At 58.1% G+C, this 24,015-nt stretch overlaps 2 protein-coding genes and 1 long non-coding RNA gene across 3 annotated transcripts in view; 1 reads left to right on the forward strand and 2 right to left on the reverse strand.

The window, feature by feature from the left end:
- Nucleotides 1-1,928: 1,928 nt before the first annotated feature.
- Nucleotides 1,929-4,932, reverse strand: LOC106538918 (uncharacterized). Its single transcript, XM_087723861.1, has 3 exons — nucleotides 4,782-4,932; nucleotides 4,309-4,475; nucleotides 1,929-3,313 (listed from the first exon to the last, which is right to left on the reverse strand). Exons 1-3 carry the CDS (start codon nucleotides 4,930-4,932, stop codon nucleotides 2,027-2,029), a joined length of 1,605 nt encoding a protein of 534 aa, XP_087579987.1. The 3' UTR covers nucleotides 1,929-2,026.
- A 401-nt stretch (nucleotides 4,933-5,333) lies between these two features.
- LOC148043699 (uncharacterized) lies at nucleotides 5,334-10,583 on the reverse strand. Its single transcript, XR_015697836.1, has 4 exons — nucleotides 10,305-10,583; nucleotides 8,803-9,517; nucleotides 8,571-8,683; nucleotides 5,334-5,513 (listed from the first exon to the last, which is right to left on the reverse strand). It is a non-coding gene; the product is annotated as an uncharacterized LOC148043699 (long non-coding RNA).
- Nucleotides 10,584-13,540: 2,957 nt separating this feature from the next.
- The window catches only part of DCTN1 (dynactin subunit 1), a 36,082-nt gene continuing 25,607 nt past the window's right edge, over nucleotides 13,541-24,015 (forward strand). The window contains 4 exon segments of the mRNA XM_087723862.1: nucleotides 13,541-13,679; nucleotides 18,600-18,848; nucleotides 20,402-20,480; nucleotides 22,691-22,722. Of these exon segments, the coding sequence (XP_087579988.1) occupies nucleotides 13,647-13,679; nucleotides 18,600-18,848; nucleotides 20,402-20,480; nucleotides 22,691-22,722 (393 nt within the window). The 5' untranslated portion in view covers nucleotides 13,541-13,646.

The raw sequence follows: 24,015 nt of genomic DNA on the forward strand, positions 1-24,015 counted from the left end.
TTATGTTAATTGAGATCATTTCTTCTCTTCCATATCTATATTTTATAATTAGGATTTATAGCTTTAGTTTATCTCAGTTCTTGTTGTTCTCTAATGTCGACACCACCTATAGCTCCCTCCTCTGTTTGGATCCTACCTACAGCGCCTTCATGCTCGTCCTAAGCACGATACAGATATCACAACAGGTACACAACCTGTGGATGGAACACATGCACATGACCATCTGGTTCATGCACCTGATGGTGGAAGGGAACATGAACATGCAGAATCATCTATAGGGGGACGAGAGCCACATGTTGTTATATAGCCAGGTGCACATCCTGTAAAATGGCCTATATCACCAGTGAATATTACCAGTGTGGTAGGGGGGCGGGGAGATGCATGCTTATGCTTGGCCATCACGCTCATGCCTTGGATGAGAGCGCATCAATGAACCTTCATCAGCGATAGCTGCTTTAGCTGATGATATGGGTGTGTGACCAGACCGGAGTGACAATTGATTAGGACTTTGAGAAACTTTGTGTGTAAAGGTTGGAGGTCGTTTCAACTCCCTGAAACAGCTAAATTCAGGTAAGCCGGATGCTTTGCACAATATAACTATACATTGAATCCATGTCACTGAAAGCTCTGTTTATGATGCAAGAGATTGAGAATTAATTCACCTGAAGTTACCCAAATAACTGTCCTTATTGGAGAGAGGGTGAATTGAGAGAATAAGGCCAGAACCTTGAATTATTTGGGTAAATTAGATGAGGTTATTTGAGGAACCTGATATGACTCAATCTTGAATATCTGACTAGCCAGCAAGCTTGTCTGGAAAATCACAGCCTGGGATGAAATCCTAGGGTCAGCCTGACCTGCTCAGAAATAACCTAATAGCAGCTTGGAAACTCCTTTTGTAACAGGGAGTCACAGTTTTGCAGGAAGCCGGTAATGACCTTGTTGCTTAGGGCTGGGAAAGCAAGGTCCTGTGGGGCTTCTGAGCACGTCTGCTTTCGGAACATTTGGGGAATTTCCATGCACTTTGCGCTTGTATCTTGTGCACGCAATTGTATTTTCTGTACCCATGTTATGACGCACATGGTACGTCATTTTGTGTATTTAAGGTGCGCCTGTGCACCTTGTAGGGATACTCATTTGCTTGGGAATCTACCTGCGCAGGTGTAATAAAATAGCTGCTTTCGGTTGCCGTAGCCTCCTTGATCATTTTTTGGTATGAAGAAATTATATCTGAGATATTTTTCTCACGATCCCGGTGTTACTTCAACTTTTTGGGGGGTCCAGGAGGCAAATTCTAAATTAGCCAGCAGCTGCAGTTAAATTCCAGGAGCGAGAACAAGAGCTGCTCCAGGGATGCAAAATAGGTCATTAGTGTCGGAACGAAACAAAGCCAGCTGGCCTATGCCCAGTGAGTTCTCTGCCAACAGCCAACAGCCCGGAAGGGACGACAGAGAGACCTCATAACCTGATTTCTCTCCAGTCCTTTGCTTAATAGCTTCAGAACTATAACTCCACCAATCGATCAGATGTCAAGGCCAGGGTTCCCCCTTTCTAGTTTAAGCCACCCTTGGGAGGAACGCCTCCGCCACCCCCAGGCTTTTCTGGATCCCTCGGCCCGTCTCCCTGCGCTCCTATCCGAGGCAACTGGGAACGCTCCGTTTGCCGTCTGCTCCCAGTGAAAGAAACCAGCGCCCTGCAGAGAGCTCTGCCAACATGGGGGAACTGGTCCCCCACCACTGCAGGGAGAGGGAGGCTCCTGAGCACCGGTTCTGGAGAGCCTTCGGGGCACCTCCCTCCCTACCCAGGTGAGAACACAGGGCTAGATTGCCTTGCCCTGGACAGCAGCTGCCCTCCGACCACCTCCTGAGTTGCACCCACAGGGGCCGCCCCCTTCTACACCCGGGTGTCAAGAGAAGCCAGGCAGACGGTGGGAGAGAATACAAACTTTATTAAACTTTATTCTTGAGAGCGGCTCCTCTGCTTTGGCCTCAGCATAAACCAAGCCGGCTCCCCAAGGGGACTCCCTTCACTGCCACTCGATGTGCAGGTCGAGGCCTTCCCGGCTGACTTTCCGGAGAAGCTCCTCGTAGTCACCCCGGTAGATGTCTGGGCATTTGTCCAAGTGGAGGGAATTCAGCTGGTTGTCTGCAGCCAGCAGCAGGTGGATGGTGCTGATGGAGACCTGGCACTGGAGCAGGAAAAGATCAGAGAGGCGCACCAGGGCAGCGCCCCGGGGCTCCAGCACTTTCTCAAAGACCTCGTCCAGGCCGAAAGGCAGGTAGAAGAGCTCCAAGGTCTCCAGGCAGGGGGAGTTCTGGAGGACAGACAGGAGGTTTGCCCTCAACCTCGGGATTGGCTGGGAAGGTGCGGAAGTGTGCAAATGGCAAAGGCTCAAGGTGAACTCGGTGAGGTGGGAGAACCTGGGGGGGGTCAAGACGGCCTCCTGCTCCGGGGGGGGCCTTCCCTGGCCCCTCAAGGACAGGAAGATGCTGGCGGTGAATTTCTGGAGATTTGGGCAGCGGTTGAGCAGCGTGTGGAAAGACAACTCGTCCCTGACATAGAAGCCATCGACGGAGAGGAACTGCATCTGGGCGCCCAGGACGGCTGCCACAGGGAGCAGCTCAGCCAGGTTCCGGGGCCGGCTGCAGTCCAAGGTCAGGTTGGTGAGGGTGCGCCAGGTGTAGAAGGCGGGGCTCAAGGCGGAACCGTCGTCCAGGAGGACGACGGCTTTGGTCAAGTGTGGGCACACGGCACAAACCGTGGGCAGGAAAGTCTCCTCCACCTCCAGGAGCTCCTTGAGGGGCAGCGTGAGCCTGGAGCCGGTCTGGTCTGTGCGCATGGCCATCCTGCGCTGGACCAGCTCCTCCAGGGAGGGGAAACGGGGGGCCACCTGGGCAGCTGCAAACTGCTGGTCGAGGATCTCCTGCAGCGCGTCAGAAACAAACTCGTTCTCTACGAAAAGGAGGCTAGGAAGGGCCAGCAGGACAAAGGCCAAGGCCCAGATCAGATCCCGGCTTCTACCACTGGGCTCCAAGCCGTCGACCAAAAGCAACTGCAGGCCCTGGCAAGAGAAGGAGCCGGCCGTGACGTCGTAGGCCAGGTGGAAAAGGGATTCGGCGGACAGCCGCTTGCAGTCGGTGATGTTCAGCTCAGAGAGATGCCGGCAGGTGGAGCCCACGGCCGACAAGACCTGGGTGTTGCACTGGGTGTCCGACAGGTCCAGCTTCTTGAGAGAAGGCAAACTTTCTATCAGGCTGACCAGGGCGTCGCTGGGGATCCGGCTGCAGCTGTCGAGGTTCAGCACGGACAGGTTCTGTCCCAGGGAGGAAAAAGAGAAGGGAGGAAACGTGACTCTCTCAGCACACACACCTGGGCAGCCCTGCCTGGCCTCTTTGGTCCAACTTCAGGCAGACCTTTTAATTCTCCTTGGACATTTCATTCTTCATGTTGCACCTGTTTCCCGATTTTAATTTTGATGCCGCTGTTCACAGATTTTAAATTTAGAACAGTTTTAAAATTAAAGATCCCAGAACTCCCATGTCTTAAAGGAGCCATAAATGCCCCACCCCTGTCTTAAATTGTAGGCCTATTTGGTGTTTTGCCTTCAATGAATCCTTGCCTTGAGACCTTTTCTGCTTGTGCTGCAGGCTGAACTAAGCTAAGGCAGGAGGGAACTTCCGATGGTGCAGCAGCCCTGGGATCCTATCTGGCCACAAAGGGGGGAACCAGATCGCAACCACATCAGAAAAACTGCTTCCTCCGGGAAATAACCTTGAGCGACAGAGGCAGGGCGGATGTTAGAGCTCCTGGCCTCATCCAGCTTAGATCTTGAGGGCTCGGAGTTCCCCTCTTCTCCGGTCCCTCTCCGATCAGGTAACAATCTTATATGCCGGGAGCTTGTATGTTGGTATTTTGCATTTTAATCCCCCTACGGTGCCTAGTGGCCAGGGTGGGTGATGGGATATAAAGCACATACATCAATAAATCCTTTTATCCTGAGTTTTCTTTGCTCTGATTGGCTTATTAGGCATCCAGAGTTCCCACTACAGCTAGAAGCAAGCTGAATGTTTAAATATATAATTTCTGCCATTTTTTACCCGATTTACTCATCTGGTCCAAGAGGTAGCAGAACTAGAAAGGACCCAGCAGAGACAGGTGCTTATCCAACAGCCCCTCCCTCCCCCATGGCTGCAGAGCTAGCGATGCGGGGCCAGAGAAGGCAACCAGAGGAAACAACCGGGATACTTGCCCTCCCCCCCTCCAGGCATAGCCCCCCCACCCCCAGCAGCTCCCCCCCCCACCGTCCACCTTGCAGCGGCTGGAGATCATCTGAGCCACGTCCTTGGTGACCAGCTGCGAACATCTGCGCAGGTGCAGCTCCGTCAGCTGCGGCACCAGCAGCAAGTGCAGCACCGGCCGCGTCACCCGCCGCTTGATCCCAAGGAACTCGATCAGCTCCTGCACCAGGCAGTCGGCTGGAAGAGGAGGGGGGGGGAGAGGGGAGGGTCAACGCAGGCGGGCGCAAGAGGGCTGCCTCCCCCGCCCCGGCAGAGGGAATTCCTAAGGCGGGAGGGAGGCTGCGCAGGCAGGTGGCGCCCGCCCAGCGGAGGGGCTCGAGGGGCCGCCCCCCCCCAACGCCGCCTGGCGATCCAGGGCTGCGGGGGGGGCGACCCTCCCCCGCCCCGCCCCTTTCTCCAGCCCTCCCCTCCGCCTGCAGCCCCTCCTCCCTTTCCCCCTCCCCCCTCCAGCCCCCCCTCCCCCCCTCCCCGATGCCTCCTCACCCAGGTCGCTGAAGGGCCCCAGCACGTATCGGAAGCGCTGCTCGTCCAGGGAGCGCTCGACGTAGTCCTTGGCCCAGAGCTGCTGCATGTTGGCGGCCACGTTCTCCAGGCAGAGGGCCCGCAGCGGCCGCGCCGCCTTCCTCTTCGGCATCCCTGCGGCCGGAGGCTCCGGGCGATGCGCGAGACGGAGCGGCGGGAACCTGCCTCGGCAACGCCCGCTGCACCAGGGCACTTCCGGCCCCCAGGGGGCGCCCGCCGGAAGCGCCTCCGTCCCCCGCCGCTCGCGCCTGCGCCCTGGAGGGGTCCTCGGCCGGGCTGCCCGCGGCGCCGGAGGAGAGGAGGTGGCCGCCGCCCGGCGCTGACTCTGGGACCGGCGGCGGGAGGGCAGCCTCTGTCGGGGGCCTTGCTGAGGCGGCGGCGGATCCCGCGGGAGGAGCAGCAGGAAGAAGCGGCGGCGGCGGGTAGGCGAGGGGGCTCCGGCGGCCGCCCTTCCAAGGCTCCGCGGGACTCGGCCGCCCGACCCGGGCTGAGGGAGGGAGGGAGCCGGCGTGGGGCGCGGCCCAAAGAGGCCCGGAGGAGCGGCGGCGGCTCCGCTCGGCCCGTCCCGGGACGCGAAGGGCGGCGCGCCCGGCGGCCCTTCCTTCCCTTCCGGCGTCTCCCTCCCTCCCTTCCGCGGGGACGGCTGGGCTAGAGGGCGGCCGGCGGCGGTGCTGGCTGCTGCGGGAGCGGCCCCTGCGGGGGAGAGGGAAGCCGTCACGGGGGAGGCGGAGGCGGCGCTCCCATGGGACCCTCTCCCCCCCGCTCCCCCTCTCCCCCTGGCCGGCCTACCTGGCAAGGCTGTCGTTGAGCTTTAGGGGGTAGGAAGCGGAGGGAGAGCCGTGGAGGCAAAGCTCGGTCCCTGGAAGGTGCCCCCCTCCCCCTCCCGCCCTCGGACGGGGCAGCAACCCCCCCCGTCCCCTCCTGCGATGGGGCGACCCCTCCCTCGGCTGCCTCCCCTGCAGTGGCCCAGGGGCTCCTCGGCTCTTCCCTTCCCCCTTGGTCCCCCGGGCCTGGAGGCGGACCTGCTCCTTTGCCTCCCTCCGAGGGTGGGTGGGGGGCCGTGAAAGGGGCCGTGAGGTTTAGGTCGGAGCTGCTGGGAGGCAGGTGGCACCGAAGGATGTTCAAGAGGGCTCCAGGGCAAAACCACCGGATCACGTTTATTAAAAACTTCCCTGCTAATTTCTTTGGGTTTCCCCCCCAACTGCCATGGTTAGCCTGAGTGTTGGGAAGGGTCTCCAGAATTTGACTCCCGAAGGGCTTTCGCTGGGGAAGTTTTATAACCCTGTAGCCCCCCCCCCCCCCCCCGCTTCCTGCAGTTCCTTAGTTTAGGCATAGGTGAAGGTTACATGCTCAGGCCGAGGAAGGGAGGCTCCAGCAGGCCCTTGGCAGCCGCTGAGAGCTGGGTTGGCCTAGTGCAGTGGTGTCAAACTCAACAGGGTGCTTAGACCCGGCCGACAGGGGCTGCCCTGGAAACAGCAAAGGATCTGCCAGCAAAAGCAGAGCGGGTGCCCCCCTGAGCTCCGTTTCCACTGGCAGAGGCTGCAGGAGGTTGCCACACCTGAAAATAGGGTCCAGGGGAAACGCACGGCCCCTCCAGCTCCACTTTCACTGGCAAAAGGCTAGCAAAGCAAACTAAAAAGAAAAGGAGAAATAGCAAAAGCACATCTACCGCTTCATAGTGCTTCACATCCCTCTCTGAGCGGCTGACAGAGCCGGCCTCTTGCCCCCAACAATCTGGCTCCTCATTTTACCCACCTCGGAAGGAGGGAAGGCTGAGTCAACCTTGAGCCGATGACAGCCGGTGACCAGCAGAAGTAGCCTGCAGTACTGCACCCTAACCATTGCGCCATCATGGAAATTTTGCATTTGAGCATGCAAGAAGGGACAGGAAAGGAAAAAGGGAAAGATGAAAGGCAAGGAACGGTGGGAAGAGAGCAAGGAAGGAAAAAGAAGGGAAGAGGGGAAGGAAGAAGAAAGGAGAATGAAGAGGGAAGAAAAAAGAGGAGGAAAAGGAAGGAAGGAGATTATAATGAGAGAGAGGGAGGGTCTGAGGGAAGTCCTGCCTTAGCACTTGGCCACCACAGGTGCCCCACCCCACCCAGACAGGAGTGATGTCAAGCTAGCCATGCCACCCCCACCCCCCCATCACAACCCTGATGCAGCCCTCAATGAAATCAGGTTTGACACCCTTGGTCTAGTGGTTAACTAGGCACCAGATTGGAAAGTTATGCCTTAACCATGAAAGCCAACTAAGTGATTTTGGGCCAGTCTCTCTCTCTCTCCCACCCCCTCCCTCCCAACCACCGCCTCGTAGGGTTGTGGTTGTGAGGAAAGTAGGAGGAGAGAGGTGTGTTGGATTTGTCTGCTGCCTTGAGTTATTTGTAAAACAAATAAAGGGTTATAAAACACACACTAACCTAATGTAAAAGTAGCCCCTTCCCTTCCTTGGAATGCCTCTGCAGCTACAGATTCCTTGGGAAAGAGAGGTGGGCTTCCATGCCACCATCCCTCCCCCTGTTCTGGTTGGTGATTGCTGTGGTTGCATCCTGATACTTAATCCTCCATCCGGGACAGTCTCTCTTGGATATAAATAAAAACAGCTCTGGTCATGGGAAGGTATGACTTCTGAATAAGCCTCCATGGCTGTGGATTCCTACACGGCCAGCCCTGAACTGTTCTGCAGGCATTGATGGGCAGCATATTTAGGCCGAGAGAAGGAGAGGGGACCCTGTGGCCCCCCTTTGGCCCATGGCCTTCGGAGGAAGTTTTCCTCGAGGACGGGGCCCTCCCGGTTCAGAGGAGACCTTTCTTTATAGTTAGAGGCAGCAGGGAAAGCATCTTTGGATGCCCTGCTGCAGCTTTTCTTTTTTAGCATATCTGGTCAAAAGGGGATTCACTCTTATCCAGAAAGCTCCTCTAACGGTCACAGCTGGACAAGGTGCTCCTGGGGAGCAACGGTCTTGTGAATGGGGCTGCCTTGTGACAGCCAGTGGCCTTCCCCAGTCTTGGCCCCTCCCCCCCCCAGGTAGGCTTGGTGGCTTCCCAGCCTCTCAAGTAGCCACAGTGCAGGGGTGTCAAACTCAAGGATTTGGCCCACTGGGTGCTTAGATCTGGCCCACGGGAAACAGCGAAGGACCAGCCGCCACGCCTCTGCGGCCATCCTGAGCTCCATTTTTGTGGCAGACGGTTGCAGGAGGCCCTGACGGCCGGAAACAGAGCCCGGGAGGCCGTTTGTGCAAGCAGAGCTCTGAGGCCACCACAGGCGCCCCAGACACGAGTGACACGTCAAGCTGGCCACCCCCACCCTGGCCACGCCCCACACCCCTGACATCAAGCACAACTGTGATGCAGCCCTCAGTGAAACCGAGTTTGACACACACAGCCCTGCCACAGTGGCTCGGGGGCCGGGGGCCGGGGGGGGGATCTAGCCTGAGGCAGCCGGAGGCGAACTGGATGGAAGGGAGAGGCTGTTTCCTTTGGACGCTTTCAATCCAGCTGTGTTGCCCTTGGGTGAAAACCCACGGAGGAGGAGGAGGAGGAGCGAGGGAAAGGCAGGGAAGGTGGGGAAGAGGGGGTGGCAGGGCTGGAAGAAGGGAGGGGATCAGGTCCTGGGAAGCAGGTCTGGGGGTCTCTGGGGCTGCCTCTAGGGAAGGAAGCCATAGACACCCCCCCACCCCACCCCCCGGGAAGGAGCGGGGCTGGCCGGCTGAGCCGCACGGGACCCCCCACCCTGCACCAGAAGCACCTCACCTGGTTACCAGCCAGCATCCTCCTGGGCGCTCTCGGCGTTGCTATGGTTACCCTTCAGGGAAGCCCATCCTCCGCTGCTGTCTGGGTCTGCCCCTCCGTTGCTCCAGCGGTCGCTGGAAAAACAAGGCAGAAAAAGGGGCAAAGGATGACGGCCAGCCCCCCCCCCTTCCGCCAGGGCCCCCTTTGTGCTGCCGCAGCCGCCCCGCTCTCCTCCCTGGAGGAGGGGGCTCACCTGCTGCCCAAGACGTGAAATGGTGGCATCTGCCAGTGCGCAGATGCCCACTCTTGAACGCCTTCAGGGTCCTAATGCCTGCTGGGCTCCCGTTTCCCTTTGGGGAAAAGCTGAGAGGCTGGGAGGCGAACCGGCCGCTGGGCCCCCCCTGGAGGGACCCTGGAGGGCTCAGCAGAAGGGCCCTCGGGAGGATCGATGGATTGTTAGCTAGTAAAATCTTGGATGACAAATAATTTTTTCCTCCGCAGGAATTGAAGGGATTAATGTAGAAAAGCTTTTGAGCACCAATTTTGAGAAAGTTGTTAATGAGAACACCCTTCAAGCCGTTTCTTTGTAACTGTCCTTTTCCCTCTCCTTCTTGCAGATTGTCACTTGTAAGTCCATGTTCAGTTCAGTCTTGTTAGGTAAAACTTGTTTCTCTTCCAGAACATCTTTTAGAAACGATCTCTGTGCAGGTGACACTATTAAAATTAACTCCCCGGTCCATTGTTGTTCAAAAAATGTCCTTCCAATATAAGGGGAATTTATGTGCTCTTCCCCTTTAATTGCAGTATTTACTTCCCTCTGGTTCCCTCTAGTGGCCATTTTTAAAAAATCTCATATTTTAAAATTCAAAACAAAAACATTTTCCCACAGGAAGGATTCTTTAGAACTTCTTTTATGTATGTATTTCTGTATATGCCGCTCATCTCATCTAGAGGTAACTCTGGGAGGCCTACCAGCATTAAAAGTGGTAGACATTAAAATGATAAAACAACAAATAACAACCATAAACCAAGTGCGGTTAAAAGATGTGGAGGAGGGGAAGCACATGGAGAGGGGGAGGTGCTTTTCTTAATCCAATAGCTGCCTCCAGAAGGGCTCACCCCCCCCCCTTGGGCCCCAGGCCAACTGGCAGAAGCAGGGCCCTCACGGAAGGTCAGCTGGGTGGGTGCAGATCTCCCCTTTGGACCATTGTGTATGCCTGGGATGAGAGCTACACCCACCCGGCTGACCTTCCCTAAGAGCCCCAAGTACCCCTGGTGGGGGGTGGGGTGGAGGAGGGGATGTTCCAAAGGGCAGGAACCCTGGCAGAAGGAAACCTTTTGTCCTGCCCCCTGGGATTCCTTGGCCAAGGGGGTCTGCAGCACAGGGCACCCTCTGCCAGCACAGGGCTTCAAAGGCGGTAAGCCACCCCTTGAATTGTACCTGGAAGCAAACCTGCAACCAACACAGCTGGGTGAAAGAGCAGTGGAACCGAGGCCGCCTTAAGGGCCCAAGAACTATCTGCACCGCCAACATTTCACATTTATTTGGACGCTTAGTCTCTCTCTGTAACTTTTTAAAATCAAAAGTTTTAATCACCCTTTTGCTGTTTACTCCGTTTTTTTCTTAAACTTGTAGCTAAAACTTACCTTCAGTTGAAGGAAGCTTAAGCCAACTTGTCTGTCCAAAGGCTCCTAATGGCTGAAAAGCAATTGGCCGTCCTTTCTAGAAGTGATTACAAAAGGAAATATATGAACCTTTTGAAGGTGCCGTCCGTGGATTGAGCAAGAAGGCTCTTTCTTCTTTGGAGACCCTTCATCCTGCAGTCTCTTCACAAGGAGCAGCTGTCGGTAGCATTTGTGGGTGATCTCAACCCACACGCATGGGTGGTGGTCTACTTGTCCAGTGAGAGGTTCTCCTCACTGGCTCTTCATCCCTCCGTGCCCGTTGCTTTCCCTTTGCAGAGCTGTCTTCGGTAGGGCATTCCTTCTTCCTCTGGGAACCAAGCGAAGTATCTCAGGGCCTGCAGACCTGAGAGATGCCTGGCCGAAGGTATCCCCTGGCGGTCTGCCTCTCTTAAGAGGTGCTCCAGTGGCGTGGCCTTCAGCAGGCCGTGCCCTCTGCTCCCTGGTGGCTCTGATGGCGGGCTGGATCTGGCCAAGGCCAGGAATAGAGGAGGTTTTGTCCAGCCAGCTGCCAGCCTCTCCCCAGATGTCTTTTCGGCATTTCTTTTTTCTTAAATCTTTTCTGTATTTGGTCTATTAATCTCCTGGCTCGATTCAATTATTTGTGGTGCCTCCTTTGCCATCCTGTTTTGGATCACCTGAGATGGACGATGTCATTGTGCTAACAAGTAAAAGTCCTAGCGGTCCCTCAGAGTAGCCAGTTATTCAGAGAGGAAGACTTAACTGAATCCAGAAAGATTTTGGCCTGAAGGTTTCCTGTGAGATGCGATGACTTCTTGGGTATCATGGTGCAAAGTTATTCAGTTCTAGGAACAGTTGGTCTATTAAATCCCTCCCCAGCCTTCTGCAAGGTCAGAATTCTGGAAATAAAGTTTCTCCAGAAAAAGCCTGCAAGTGAAATGGAAGCGAATTCATTTTTCACACAGGCACAGAGAGGAGAGTTATTTATATATGCTGCAGTGCCTGTACTGGACTCTGCATGGATGGGTGATCCCTTCGTCTCGACCTCTCTTGATTTAGGAGCGTGGAGGTGGGTCATTCGTGAATTAATTTGGTAAACTGCTGCAGTCAAGGCATTCTCAGTCGTGCATAATGATAATTAAAAACAGTGTCAATTGCAAAGATGAAAATAGACTGGGCAGCTGAGGGGGCTCTTGGCATCCAAGGCAGAGTCTCCTTTGGGCTGAAGGACAAAACGCTGGAGAGGATCAGGGAATCTTATTATTTTATCAGATTTGTATGCTGCCTGTCTCACCTAGAAACGCACCTTCCTTCGTGCACCCAATTGTTCCTGTGTTTACCTAGTAGAGATGGGGGTGGGGAAGGGCTGCAGAGGGCCTTCCTTGGAGGCTACTCAGGAGGCCCTGATGTCACCAAATAGAGCCAGGGGCTGATTCTATCCAGACCTTGTTGGATAAGGGGAGCCTGGCCTACAATTGCACCATTGAAACTTGGCTGTTGGCCACGTAATACCTGCGGTTGGGGGAGGGGACCAATGCGTTGGCCATGGGCCTCGGGTGGGACGTCCTGTGACTCTTGGGTCACGTGTCTCCTGCACCCGTGGGCACTCCAGAGCCCCTGTGAGGAGGGCCTCTCTACTTGGGGCTTTTTGGCAGAACTGGCGGAGGAGCTGGCGTCTCTTTCCTGGGCGTAGATGTGAATAGCTTCCTGGGCAAAGCTCTGGTTTTTTACTTTGCCAAAACGGTTGCATTAGCTAGGACCAAATCCTGATATTTTTCTCTGCTCAGCTTGTGTTGATTCTGCTAAGCTTTGCCAGATTCTGCCTTTTTGCTGTTTCCAGTTTCTGCCTCCTTTTCCCTTCCGCTCAGTGTTGTAAAAGCTCGTGGGGGAAGCAGGGCGAGGCGGACAATGGCAGGCTCCCATTGGTTGGCGTACGGAGTTTTGCGGTGTGACCGCAGAGGCAGCGAGGGAAGCTTTCCTGGTGGCCTCCCGTCCTTGTATTTCCAGTCCCACCCTTGGCATGACGCTTTTGGCTCATCAGGGGCTTATTTTAGCCCCCTGGGCACCCTGAAGGATGTACGTGAAGGATTCCCAAAGAAAAACCACGTAGACTTTTGCTGGCGTGAATGTTTCTTGTCATGGGGGCCGTGCTGAGCCTCCGTCCCAATGAACGGAAGAGCTTTTGGCTTGTGGAGCCCTCGGCTGGGGGGGGGTCTGCTGACCCTTGCCCGTCTGGAGGTTGGCCAGGAGGAGCCCCGGAGCGGCCAGAGGGTCCTTGTGGGTCGCTTGCAGAGGGGAAAGTGCTCGGTGGGCCCAGAGGGATCCTACACAGGGCTTGAGGAAGTGGCGGACAGTGCAGGCATTTTGGAGAAGATCCGTTACGCCCACACTCTCAATCTGAATGCAACCCACTCTTGGACGGAGTCGTGGATCCATTGTCGCATAGGAGAGGCAGAGGGAGAAGGACCTTGTTCATCTCAGAGGATCCCACTTCAAGACTCGATGCTGGGGAGAGTCTGAGAAGCCTCTGGGGAAGCCAGGGGGGGACCTGAGGGCATCTGTTCTCTCTCGGCTTCCCTGGCTGCCCTTTGAGGGAGCCCAGCTCAGTTGGGGAGGGGGAGGAGTCCAGACCTGCTGGGGGTTTCCCAGAGGGGCCTGGGGGTCAAGGCGTCCTTCCCCCATTGCTCCATCCAGTGGCTGCAGGGAGAGGGAGATTGTGGTGGGAGGCTGGTGGGGTCTTTGGACTAAAGCCAGCCTGGCCCTGCAGGCCTCCAGACCAGGGCAGCCTCTGGGGGGGCTTGGGCCTTTGCCATTCGGACAGTCCCTTTTGGTCTGCTGGGAGGAGCCCAGGAGAGAGCAAGGAAGATGAATGCCCTGCTGGTCAAAAGGGAGGCGGGCTGTGTGTCCGTGTGTGTGTGTGTGTGTGTGCGTTGTTCCCGTGAAGAGGGGGGGCTGAGAGCCGTAGACCTGGGCCTGGTGTTTTTGTCATCCTGGTTCTCTGGGGTGGAGGGAGCCTCCTGCAGCTGAGCTGGGGCTGCCAGTTCCTGCTCTGGGCCGCCCTTTGGGTCAGCCCCAGAGCTGGGGGGCTCTCTGGGTCCCTGCCCGGCCTTTCTAAGCCTCCTGCCTTCATGGCTTTTGTGGGTCTCAGGGCGGAACCATCTAGCATTAGGACCCAGTGGGCTGGCAGTTCCTGTGACCAGAGTCTGGAGCAGCACTAGCGCAGAGAGTGTCTCCATCAGCTGGGCAGGATTGTGTGTCTGTGAGGCTCAGGGGCCTCTCCCACAAAAAGGCCTCTTCCGCCTCGGCCTCCCCCCCCCCCGGGGACTTCACCCCCCGCGCCCAGGGATGCTCCCTTCCCCTCTGCCCTGAGGGCAGCATCCTGCCAGATTATCCAACCCGGCCGTGAGCTGAGCCGGCCTTCCTGGAGGAAGATTGGCAGGAAAAAGCACCAGCATGGCCCAGGTCAAGCGACACCCCCATGGCCAGGTGAGTGACCACAAGGGGCCCAGGACCGGGCAGCCACGGGCTCCTGCTGTGTACCGGGTGGCTCTCCAGGCAGGAGAGGGGCACCAGCAGTTGGGGGGTGAGGAGAGCGAGAGAGGAGGAGGAGGAGGAAGGTACCATGTTTTCTCTGCCCCCCCGGCCTGGCTTTGTGTGTCCGGAGGGGGAGGGAGGTGGGAAAAGCCTCTGCAGTTGGGATTTCCCACTGGCTTTCTTGGCACCTGGGGCCCCCGCTTCACCCTCCCCACCCTTTGCCCCTTCTTGCTCTGCCCCTCCACTGAAACCGGGAGGGCCCTGGACGGCCCCTGAAAGCCCAGACTGCCCACCCACCGTGACCTGGGTGTCCCCTGCAGGCCCAGGGGGCCCCTCCCCTTGGGGGCTTTGGCCATTTCCTTCCGATTCTTTTCTCCGTCCGAGGGGTGGCAATGTGGCAATGTGCTCTGGGAGCAGCACCCGCTTCCTTCTCTGGCGCAAAGCCTGGAACCCCAAGCGGTTTGAAGAGGACCGACCTTCCCAGGCTTCCCAGCTGTGCCTCCCTTGCCCCTGCGACTCCTGCAGCCCCATGGCCTGATTAATGGGGGCCAGGGGAAGCGCTCAGCCTCCCGGAGGTCTCCGTCCTTTAGCCATTGTCCAGGCCTGGAGGCGGCCTGAATGCCTTAGCCTGGGGGTGGTGGAGAGGGGTTTCTCAGGCGGGAGAGCCAGAGGTCTCTCCTTGGCAGCATCCCCAGAGAGGTTGGGAAGCGGCCCCTGGCCAGTCCTGAGCTGCCACCTGCCAGTCCTTGGATTCGGGGTGAGGAGACCTTTGGGTGGTGCAGGTGCCTTTCCAGAACATCTGGGCAGCTGTGCAAGAGGGTGGGGGGGCCGCTGGGGAAGGGCAGGGCGGTGCCTGTTGCTCGGTGGTTTTCTTTTCCGTTTCTTTCAGGCGACAGGGAGATTGTGGGACTGGACACCAGAGGCTGAGCTGGCATCTGGATTTAGAAAGGTCCATAGAGATCGGTAGCCGGTCGCTGCAGCTTCTTTGTTTGGGCCTCCCAGAGAGGAAGGGATGGGACTTTGTGGCTCGGCCAGGCCAACGCCACAGCCGAGACCTTCCCTTTATGGTGGTGGTTGCAGAATTGGTCTCCGTCCTTGGGGGCACCTGAGACTGGCTGGCTTGGTTTGCTTTCACGATTGACATCCCGCCTTTCTGATCCTTCAGCTTCTCCTCTGGGGGGAAAGGGGGCTGCAGGAAGCAGGGAGGATGGGAGGGGGGGCCTGCTGGGCTCAAGTCAAGGCTGGTGCCCACATGCCTGCTTGCCCCTCATTCCTCCCCTGACGCCCACTTGGCTTTTGGCTCTCAGTCCTGTTACTCACAGCAGAGAATAGAAACCCTTCTTAGAGCAGCCCGATCCTCCTCCTCCTCCTCCCGTTACCTCCGGCTGAAAATGCCTGAGTGGAGATGAAGGAAGGGAGGGGGGTCTTGGCTCTGAAAGGGGGAGGATTTGGGGCTTGGGAGTGACTCAGGGGAAGGCCAGGAAGGGGGGGGGCTTCGACCTGAATGCCCAGACAAGGCAGGCCCTCTAGGGCTGAGAGGTTTGAAGTCGCCAGGAAAGGAGGGGGGGGTTACTCTGGGCTGCCAGAGTCCTTAAATCAGCCCCTCGTCCATGCAGAGCCCCTAAGGTCCCCCCCCCCCTCTTCTTCCTCTCCTCTCCTCGGCTGCCGTGTCAGCTCCTCCTCCAGACACTTTGGGCTTTTGTCAAACCTCAGTTTGGATGCTGGAGGTTTTGGCTTCGATCCCTTTATCTGCTTTGAAGCCCCTTTGGTTCCTCTGCCTGGAAGCCGCCTTGCAGCAGGGACGCCGGCTCCCATCCAGTCATCTGTCCTTGGGGGAGCCCTGGTCTTCCCGGAGGGCTTCAGTGGGAGAGCGCAGGGGTCTCCTCGGAGGCCGGGCTCAGGGCTTTGGCCCGGGAGGCCCTCTTCTCCCCCAGCATGGCTGCAGTCGGAGGCTTTTCTGGCCTTGGGGTGTAGGAAGGGAAGAGATTTGGGGGGCTGGTCAAAGGCCCAATTGGCGGGGGGCTTTCAGGCGAGGCAGGGGAGAGAGGAGCATTTCTGCTCCAGGGGAAGGAAGGAAAGGGGGCTCTGGGCAGGGGGCAGCCGGGCGTTTCTCTCAGGCCTCCGCTGGGAGTCGAGCCTCAGGGTCTGCTTCGTTCACTTTGCCAGTCCCTAATCAGTGGGGCCTTCACTTTTGGGGATGTTTTTCTGGTGGGCTTTATTGAATGTTAATTTTGTAGAGAGATTGGGATGCTGTGAGCTTCGCCTTCTTTCAGCTGCCGGCTGGGCGGGTGTTGCTATTCTGGAAGGCGAGGTGGGGGCAGAGACACCTGGAGTGATGCTGGCAGGGAATGAGGGGGCCTGGCCGGATGTGGGTGTAAGCTCAGATTGAGGCCTGCAGTGGCCAAGCACTTCCTGAAGGTGGGGGAGGCCAGCCGCCCGGCCTCCTCCCTCCTGGAGCTCCTCCTGCTTCGAGATGGAGCGGCTGGGGATCTCCCTGGGGAGGCCTTTGGGACTGCCAGGCTGGTCGCCTTCGCTGCAGCTGGGGCTTGTCTTGGCATAGGGTGGCAGGGGGCTCCGGAATGGGGAGACCTTGTCCTCGGTCCCTTCCTGTGGCCCTGCCGGCAGAAGGAAGGGAGGACCCCGATGGGCCTCCATGGCGCTCCAGAGGGAGCTGGGGGGCTCTGGGCAGCACATCTCACTGGAAGCGGCCTGAGCTGCTGCTTGGAAGAAGCAGGGACAGCGGCCTCGGATTGGGTGGCGGGTGGGCCCCGGGCTCTGGCTCGGCCCCAGGAGCGGAAGTGGCCTGAGAGATGCCCCGAGTGCTGCTGCAGGAAGGCAGAGCCCGTATCGAGGGCCGCCTTTGGGCAACAAGGGTGGTGAAAGGCGCTTCTTCCTCCGCCCTCCTGGCATCGCCCGGCCACCTGCATTTGCCTGGTTCCATCCCTTCCGGGTGAACCTCAGCCAAAAGCTTCCGCAGAGGCCGTGGGCTCTTGGGACCGGCTGTTCTCTCCAGTCTGAACAAGGGAAGCCGTCCTGGGCATGACCACGGCCGGGGGACCTTTGTCCCAAAGCCCTCCGGGGGCCTCCGGGCAGGCGAAGCGGCGCCTGTTCTGGGCATTGGCCAATGACAGCTTCCAAAGGCCCAGAGGGTGCTGGGCCGCCCTTGAAGGCACCCAGAAACTTTAACTCTCCAGAATGTAACGGCACCCAGAGCCAACGACTTGGGTTCTGGGCCCCCTGCGCAACGCTGGACTGGCAACCCCTGCTTGATGAGCGGGTGGCAGTTGCGGCTGGGAGAGCCCTTGTGCAGCTTTGTGTTGCTCCCTTTCCTGTGCTCGGTCCCTCCGTCCGTCTCCCGGTTGGAGTACTGCAACGCGCTCCACGTGGGGCCACCCTGGAAGAGTATCTGGAGGCTTCAGCTGCTACACAACCGAGCTGCAGGGCAGTTGCACCCCCAGTTGCCAGTTTGTTTCCCGGTCCAATTCACGGTGTTGGTTGTCTCCTTGAAAGCCTTTCGTGGCATCGGTCCAGGAACCTTCTGACCCTGGCAGGAAGCGGCTGCCCCAACCACATGGACGGCGGGCCCTGTCAGTCAGCATCTTGGAGGGGGCGGATGGGTTAGTCAGAGCCTACCTTCTACCTCCTCCCCATCACAGCCCCGTTTTGTGGGACGCCCGGGGTCCAGCCCTCCCCCGGTGCAACGGCTGCTCCTCCCCCAGGCCCTGGGAGGGGCGTGGCTGGGCCCCGAGGGTTTGGCTGCTGTTGGGCAGACGGGGGGTGGCTGGTCAGGGACCACCAGGTGTTTGGTTTTTATTGCTGTTGCGCAGAGTTGTGTTTTATCCGATGAGCGGCCATATAAGACTGTTAACTACATAAATGAATAATGAAATCAATAAGAGCAGAATACAGATAATAACCTTAGCTGTCAATCAACTGGCACCCATTCTGTCCTGCCAAGCTGCCCATATGCCAGAAGGCTCCCCTGAGGTCTTTTCCGCGCTTTTGATGGGTCACGGTGCCAGGCATCCTTGGGGGCTCTTGATCCCAGACAGGGGTCTTCCTCCCTTCAGACCCAGAGCCCTTTTCCGTGACACCCTCAGGAACGTAGCCAAGGGAACCGATTGGGGGGAGCTTCTCTGGGCCACCCGTTTCCCCATCTCTGATTGCGGGGAGGCGTTTGTGGTGCTGGGAAGCCGTTCTGCCTCTTCGCTGGGCAACGGAGGCTCCTCACAGGGTTGGGTGCCCAGGCTCCCCCTGGGTGGGGCAGGACTGATGCCGGGGCCGCTCCTGGTCCAGACCAGGCTGGGTTCTCAAGCTTACATGGGAGTTTGCCCAGAGAGGCTCCCTGGGCTCTGGAGTCAGGCCGGCTGGCCCCCTTCCTGGAGCACTTTGGGGGCCCCCAGCTCTTTGAAGTAGAGGCAGTGCAGATCCAGGCGGTCTGGAGGCCTTTCCTGCGGAGGCCTCTCCTGTCAGGGCCCAAGAGGGCAGGGCCAGCGTCAGTGGCTGAGGAGTCGCTCTGGGAGAGGTCCTGCGGAGGCCCCAGAAGGAGGCTCAGAGCTTTCACCCGAGTGGGCGGTGGTTGGGCTTCCGGCTTCCCCCAGGACTCCAGCTGGCTCTTGGCCTCCATGTGGCTGGAAGGCCTTCACTGCTGGGCATCTCGGTTAGCGGTTGTTGGGCTGGGAGGCCCCACGCCAGCATGGTAGTTCTCTGGTGACTTGGGGCCAGTTACTGACCTTCAGCCCACCCTACTCCGCAGGATCGTTGTTGGGAGCAAATGAGGAGAGAGAGCCATATGGGAAGGCTGGTCTGGAAATCCACGAGCAACAAAGGCGTAAACGGCCACCCTTTTCCTTCTTCTGCTGCCCCTTCTAGGTCTCCAGCGCCAGTGCCAGGATGAGCGCGGAAGTGGGCGGCAAGCCCCTGAAAGTGGGTTCCCGAGTGGAAGTGATAGGCAAGGGGCACCGTGGGACGGTGGCGTACGTGGGGGCCACCCTCTTTGCCACAGGGAAATGGGTCGGCGTCATCCTGGACGAAGCCAAAGGCAAAAATGACGGGACGGTGCAGGGCAGGCGGTACTTCACGTGCGAGGAGAACCACGGCATCTTCGTGCGACAGTCACAGGTGAGCCTCTGCTGGTGGGGCCCCAACTGCTCCCTCCCTCCCTCCCTCAACAGCAGCTCCCCCCTCCCCCGAAGGAAAAGGGAGGGAGTAAAGGGGGGGAAACCCCTTTGGGTCTTGGCTTGCTTTAAGGGGCCTGAGGAAACCACGGGGAGGAGGGGCAGAATTCAAGGCCTTCCTTTAACCACTCCTGCTGCTCTCTTCCCTGGCTCTTGGCACAAGAAGAGCCTGATGATTATCTACCTACCTACTCACCCACCCACCTGCCTAAATTTTGACATCTACGCGGGCATGATATCATGCTTGTTGGAACTCTCAGAAGGATTTTGGATTTTGATTTTTATGCTGCTTTTCAATCCAGATGCCTTTAAGCTTGGCCTAGTTGGTTCAGCTGGCTAGTCCTACCTGAGGCCTGAAGGCCGGCTGGGAGACTTGGGGCCAGTCCTCCTGGCTCAGCTCAGCCATGGGGCTGTTGTCATGGGGAATGGAGCAGGAGGAAGGAGTGTTAGCTTTGCCACCTTGAGTTGTTTCTCAAAAAATAGTAAAGGCAGGTTATAAATGAATAAATAAAGGTATTAAATATCAATTGAAAATAAAGGTGCTGGTCATAGGACAATACATAACATTATATTTAATTCCTTCCTTGGCTGCTGCATTCCTAAACGTAATGCTGGCTTAGGGGTCTGTGGCTTCTCTTTGCTCCTGATGCCTTTCGGTCCCAAGCTCCAAGCGGCCTCCGGTCCGTGGTTCAGGGCCCCAGGACTTCCCTGCCCTTTGTCCAGAAGGGTGTGGCTCCCGGAGACCCCCCTCTCTCCTGGCTGAGCCTCTGTGCCCAGGCAGACAGAGCAGTTTCCTCCAGCTGTTCTCCCGCTGGAGCTCCTCCCCAGCTTCACCCAACACTCTGGCTGGGCCGCATTCCTCAAGAGACGCCAGCTTTGGAAGGGGCAGCCGGGGTGGTGCGAATCCCGGAGTCTGGAGTGGAGAAGGGGTTGCTTGGAATCCTCAAGGGGCCCCTCTGTGAATCATACAGCCCTCCTCCCGTGGGCCTCCGACGGCCTTGCTTTCCCCTGCATCTCCCCTGGGGGTCCGAGGACTCGTGGCATGAAGTGCGTGGAGGGTGGGCTGTCGGCTCTAAAAGGCTCCGAATGAGGCGATGTGCAGGAGTTCACAGGGCTGCTGAAGGAACCGCAGTCAGTCCCAGGTTAGCAACCAGCAGCTCTTAGGCAAAGACTGGCTCCCACAATGCCGATCTCCTCATCGGCTGCAGAACACGTGGTTGACGGGGGAAGCCCAGCATTTCCCCCTTGGGCCTTCAGGATCCCTTGGGGATCTGCCAGGGCCCCTGAGTGGCCCCTTCCTGGAGCTCAAGTAGGGCGTGAAACCCCTTTGGAACTCTGGGTCGGTAAAGGACGGAGGGCAGAACCCTGACCGTGCGGGTGGACGCAGCGCTGTGCAGGGGAAGCCTCTTTTTCTGCTGCGTTGAGGCCGGGAGAAGCCGGAAGGAAGGAGACGGAAGGAAGGAGCCGTTTTGGTCACCGCCTTTCCTTTCCCTTTAGATCCAGGTGTTTGAGGATGGCGCAGACACCACCTCCCCAGAAACCCCGGAGGCTTCGGCATCGAGGGTCCCCAAGAGAGGTAGGCTCTTCGGCTCTTTCGGCATCAGCTGGGGGCCTCCCCTGCCTGTTTACATTGCCCATTTACGACGGAAAATGTCCCCACTGCCCTAGCAGGTTGATCTCTTCCTTTGGGGACCTCGGGGGGCTGCCCCTCCTCTATGCCAGGATTCTGAGTCTCCAAGCAACTTACCTAGGAACAAAAGAGGCGGCCAGCACAAAAGAGCAAAACCCCCATGAAATGGGGCCAGACCCCTTCCGAGAAGGTGGCCCCTTGCCCCTCTCTGGGCAGCGGTGTCTTGCCTTCCAAGAGGAGCCACGGAGGAGAGCCCACAAAGGTTCTGGCCACGAGGGCTGCCCTCCAGGGAAGGTGACTTGTGGGGGCATTCCAGAAGCCCCCAGAGGCTCACGCATCCTGGCTCATGGGGGAGCTTGCTGCCCTTGCTACCCAGGGCTGGTGGAGCCGGGATCCCCCAGGGCCACCCGTGGGGCCAAGGAAAGGATCGTGGGAGGGGCCCACTTCCGGCCTGAGAAAGCAGGTGACTTTCAGGCGTGGAGCGGAAGGTGAGGTGGCCATTAAGGAGGGTGACTAGAGAGGAGCCAGCATGCCAGAAAGGAGGCGGCAGGGAAGCGGCCTCCAAGCAGCCTTTGGTTTAGCAGGAGCTCCGGCCTCCCTGACGATCGCTCTCTGCTGGAAGGTTTCCCTGGAAACTGCCACAGACAACGCAGCTCCCGCAGGCTCTGCCAGGGCTCTGCTGGCCTCCTCTCCTCCGGCCGGCTGGGGCTTCCCCAGCTGTCATTAGCGGAGGGTGGGCTGCAGGGGTCCCCGAGAGCTGCACAGGGGCTCCAACTGCCAGAGAAGGAGAGCTGGATCCCAGGGCTTGGATGGATCACTGCGGGTGCCCAAGCGCTCAGAGGAAGAACCCCCTGCCCACCTCCCAGCCGGCCCCCAACGTGGAGCCTGGAGTGCAGGGAGCAGAGCTTCCCTTGCTCTCTTCCTTGCTGGGCCCTTTGTTAGGTAAGCTCCCCGTTGGGAGAGCGAGTGCGTTCAGAGAAGCGTTGCATACAGAGACACTGCAGTTTCAATAGGCTTTCGCTTTCGTGGAAATAGAGGTATCAGAGTCCATCAAACAGTCCAAGTCATACACGGATAAGACAGTCAGTCATCAACGTCTTTCAGTTAAGGGATAATCCAAATAACATAGTCCATAATCATACAAACAGTCTGGTACTCAAAGTTTGCTAGCAGTTCCAAAACTCACAATAGCTCACGCTGATCACAGTACGGCACTTCTAACAGCCAGCTTCCAAACACTCAGATCAGATCAGCATCTAACACTGATTCTGGCTCCATCTTATGGCCGATTGAGGAAACAGCAACTAATCACATTTACAGCATGATTTAAAGAAACAGGTACAGCATAGTTACATGATTTATATATTGCCAACCCAACCGTTAGATTATATTCCGGTTGTGGTTCAGCCTGCGTTTCTTCCAGCTGGACATTCAGGCCAGGCCAGGAGCAGTTTAAGCCAGGGAGAGTCTTCATGGTAGCTGCACTGCAAATATCGGTCTCTCCACCCTGCAGGTTGACTGGTTGCTGCCTTGCAGCTAGTGATGCCAGTCAGCAGCAGGGCCGTCTGTGTGTGTGTGTGTGGGGGGTGTCTAAGGCTGGGACTGGGAGGCACATAAGGGCCCGTCTCCCTCAGCTCCATGAGCTCCCTGGAGGGCTTTGAGTGGTCCCCCTCTGTAGCCCAGCAGCCACAGTGGGTGGGGCAGGGGTGGGGTCTCTGGGCCGGGAGGGGGGGCTTTGGTAAGAAAAAATGGGGGAGGGAGAGAGCCCTATGCAGGCAGCTGAATCCCAGCTCTGGAGGATGAGGAAACGAGGAATCACAATAAATCAAAGAAATAACGTGCAAAAAAAGTATCGTATGAAACGCTAATAATAGGACAGCGGTGGAACAAAAAGCTCCCGGGACTTCTGAAGCCACAGACAGATTGGGCACACCTTCTGGTGGGAGCCTTCCGCCAGTCCCTGCCAGGGCCCCCGGGGGCCACGTCTAGAGTGGGCAGCATGCGGGATTTGGGGCTTCCTCCTTCAGAGCTCTTTTTTCCAAGGGGGCCCAGAGAATCCCCCAGAAGCTCCTGAGGGGCAGCCTTGGGGGGGGCCTATGGAAAACCTCCCCCAGTGGAATCATTGTCAAAATGTCCTTGTTTTGATTCTCCTCCAGATTCTTCCGAAGGGCCCAAGTCCAGCAAACTGGTGAGTAGTTTCTTTCTGTCGTCATTTGATGCCCCCTGTGCCCGCCTGAGGTTCCTTGCGAAGGAAAAGGCCCCTTTCCCACGAGAGATTGCTCAATGGAGCCCACTGCGTATCATTTGGGGAGGGGGGTTGCCTGCTTTACATAAGACAACCTTCTCCCCCTCCTGACCCTTTTCGTAACCACCTAAAACAACACCTCTGCCCCGTGTGCTCAGCTGGTTCCCCCTCAGCCCCTGATGAAAAGGACTGGGAATCCAGAAGGCCCCCCCCCAAGAGCTGGAAGCGAAGCCCTTCTGGGTCGCCCGTCTTCCTGTGCCGACCAAGAGGGGCCCCTCCCCCTGGGTCTCCCTGAATGAAGCCTCCCGGGGGGCTCCGTTCGCCCCCCAGGCTCTATCCCTGCTAACCTCTTCTGATTCTGTGGCCACGGAAAAGAATTCGGCCTTTGGGAGGGTTTTTCTTCTGCTTTTCTGTTTTGATGGCTTTCTCCGTCTCGAGGTCCGGCTCAGCTCTTTGCTCCTTTGCTCCTTCTGTCCATCGGATGGCCTCTCCCTGTGGTCCTCCATCCACTCCGTCCTCCGGCCAGGCTGGTTCTCTCCGTTGAGGGCTGCAGGGAGGAAGCTGCTCCTCTGGGCCTTCTTCGGAGCTGGTCCCCCCCCCCCACGACTTCTGCAGCCCCTCCTCAGGGGCCTTTCCTCTTGGTTCTCTTAGCCCCCTCTGCCCTTCCGCCCAGGACTTTGCCCTTCCTTAAGCCCCCTCAGTCCCGAAGCTCTTGGCCCCCTGCTCCCACCGGTCCCCCTCGGAATGCACTGGGCCCAGATCAGGGCTGCGGAAGGGAAGGGACCAGCAGTGGCTGAGATCCTGAATGGTGGGATCCCTCTGACCGCCACATGTTGTCCTGGCCCCTGCGCTGTTCACGGTCAGAGCCCGTCAACCTTGGGTGCCTGCCCAGGTCTCCCCCAATAACAGGAGCCCCCCCTGGGCCTTTGGCGCCTCCCCACACCAGGCGAGGGTTGGGGGGCGGAGCTCTCTTCCCCCTGCCCTGAACTGGAGGGGCAAATCACGGCCTGGGGGGGGGGGGGGCTCCCAGTCTGAAGCGGCAGGCAGCTCCGTTGGGAGCTTGGAAAGACAGGTTTCCCAGAAGGGAGGACAGCTGTGGCCGTCTCCCCTGGGCTCTCCGGGAGCAGCTGCTGTCACTTAAGCACATGGCTTGTGTCCCCCTGGGCTGGGCTGGGCACAGGCTCTGCTTCCACCATGGACTCCCTGGGCAGGCTGGGGGGGGGGGGAGAGTTGCCC

The sequence above is a fragment of the Thamnophis sirtalis genome, unplaced genomic scaffold (genome assembly GCF_051295495.1).
Source record: "Thamnophis sirtalis isolate CommonGarterSnake01/CBP01778 unplaced genomic scaffold, rThaSir2_p1.2 scaffold_10, whole genome shotgun sequence".
NCBI classification, from domain to species: domain Eukaryota; kingdom Metazoa; phylum Chordata; class Lepidosauria; order Squamata; family Natricidae; genus Thamnophis; species Thamnophis sirtalis.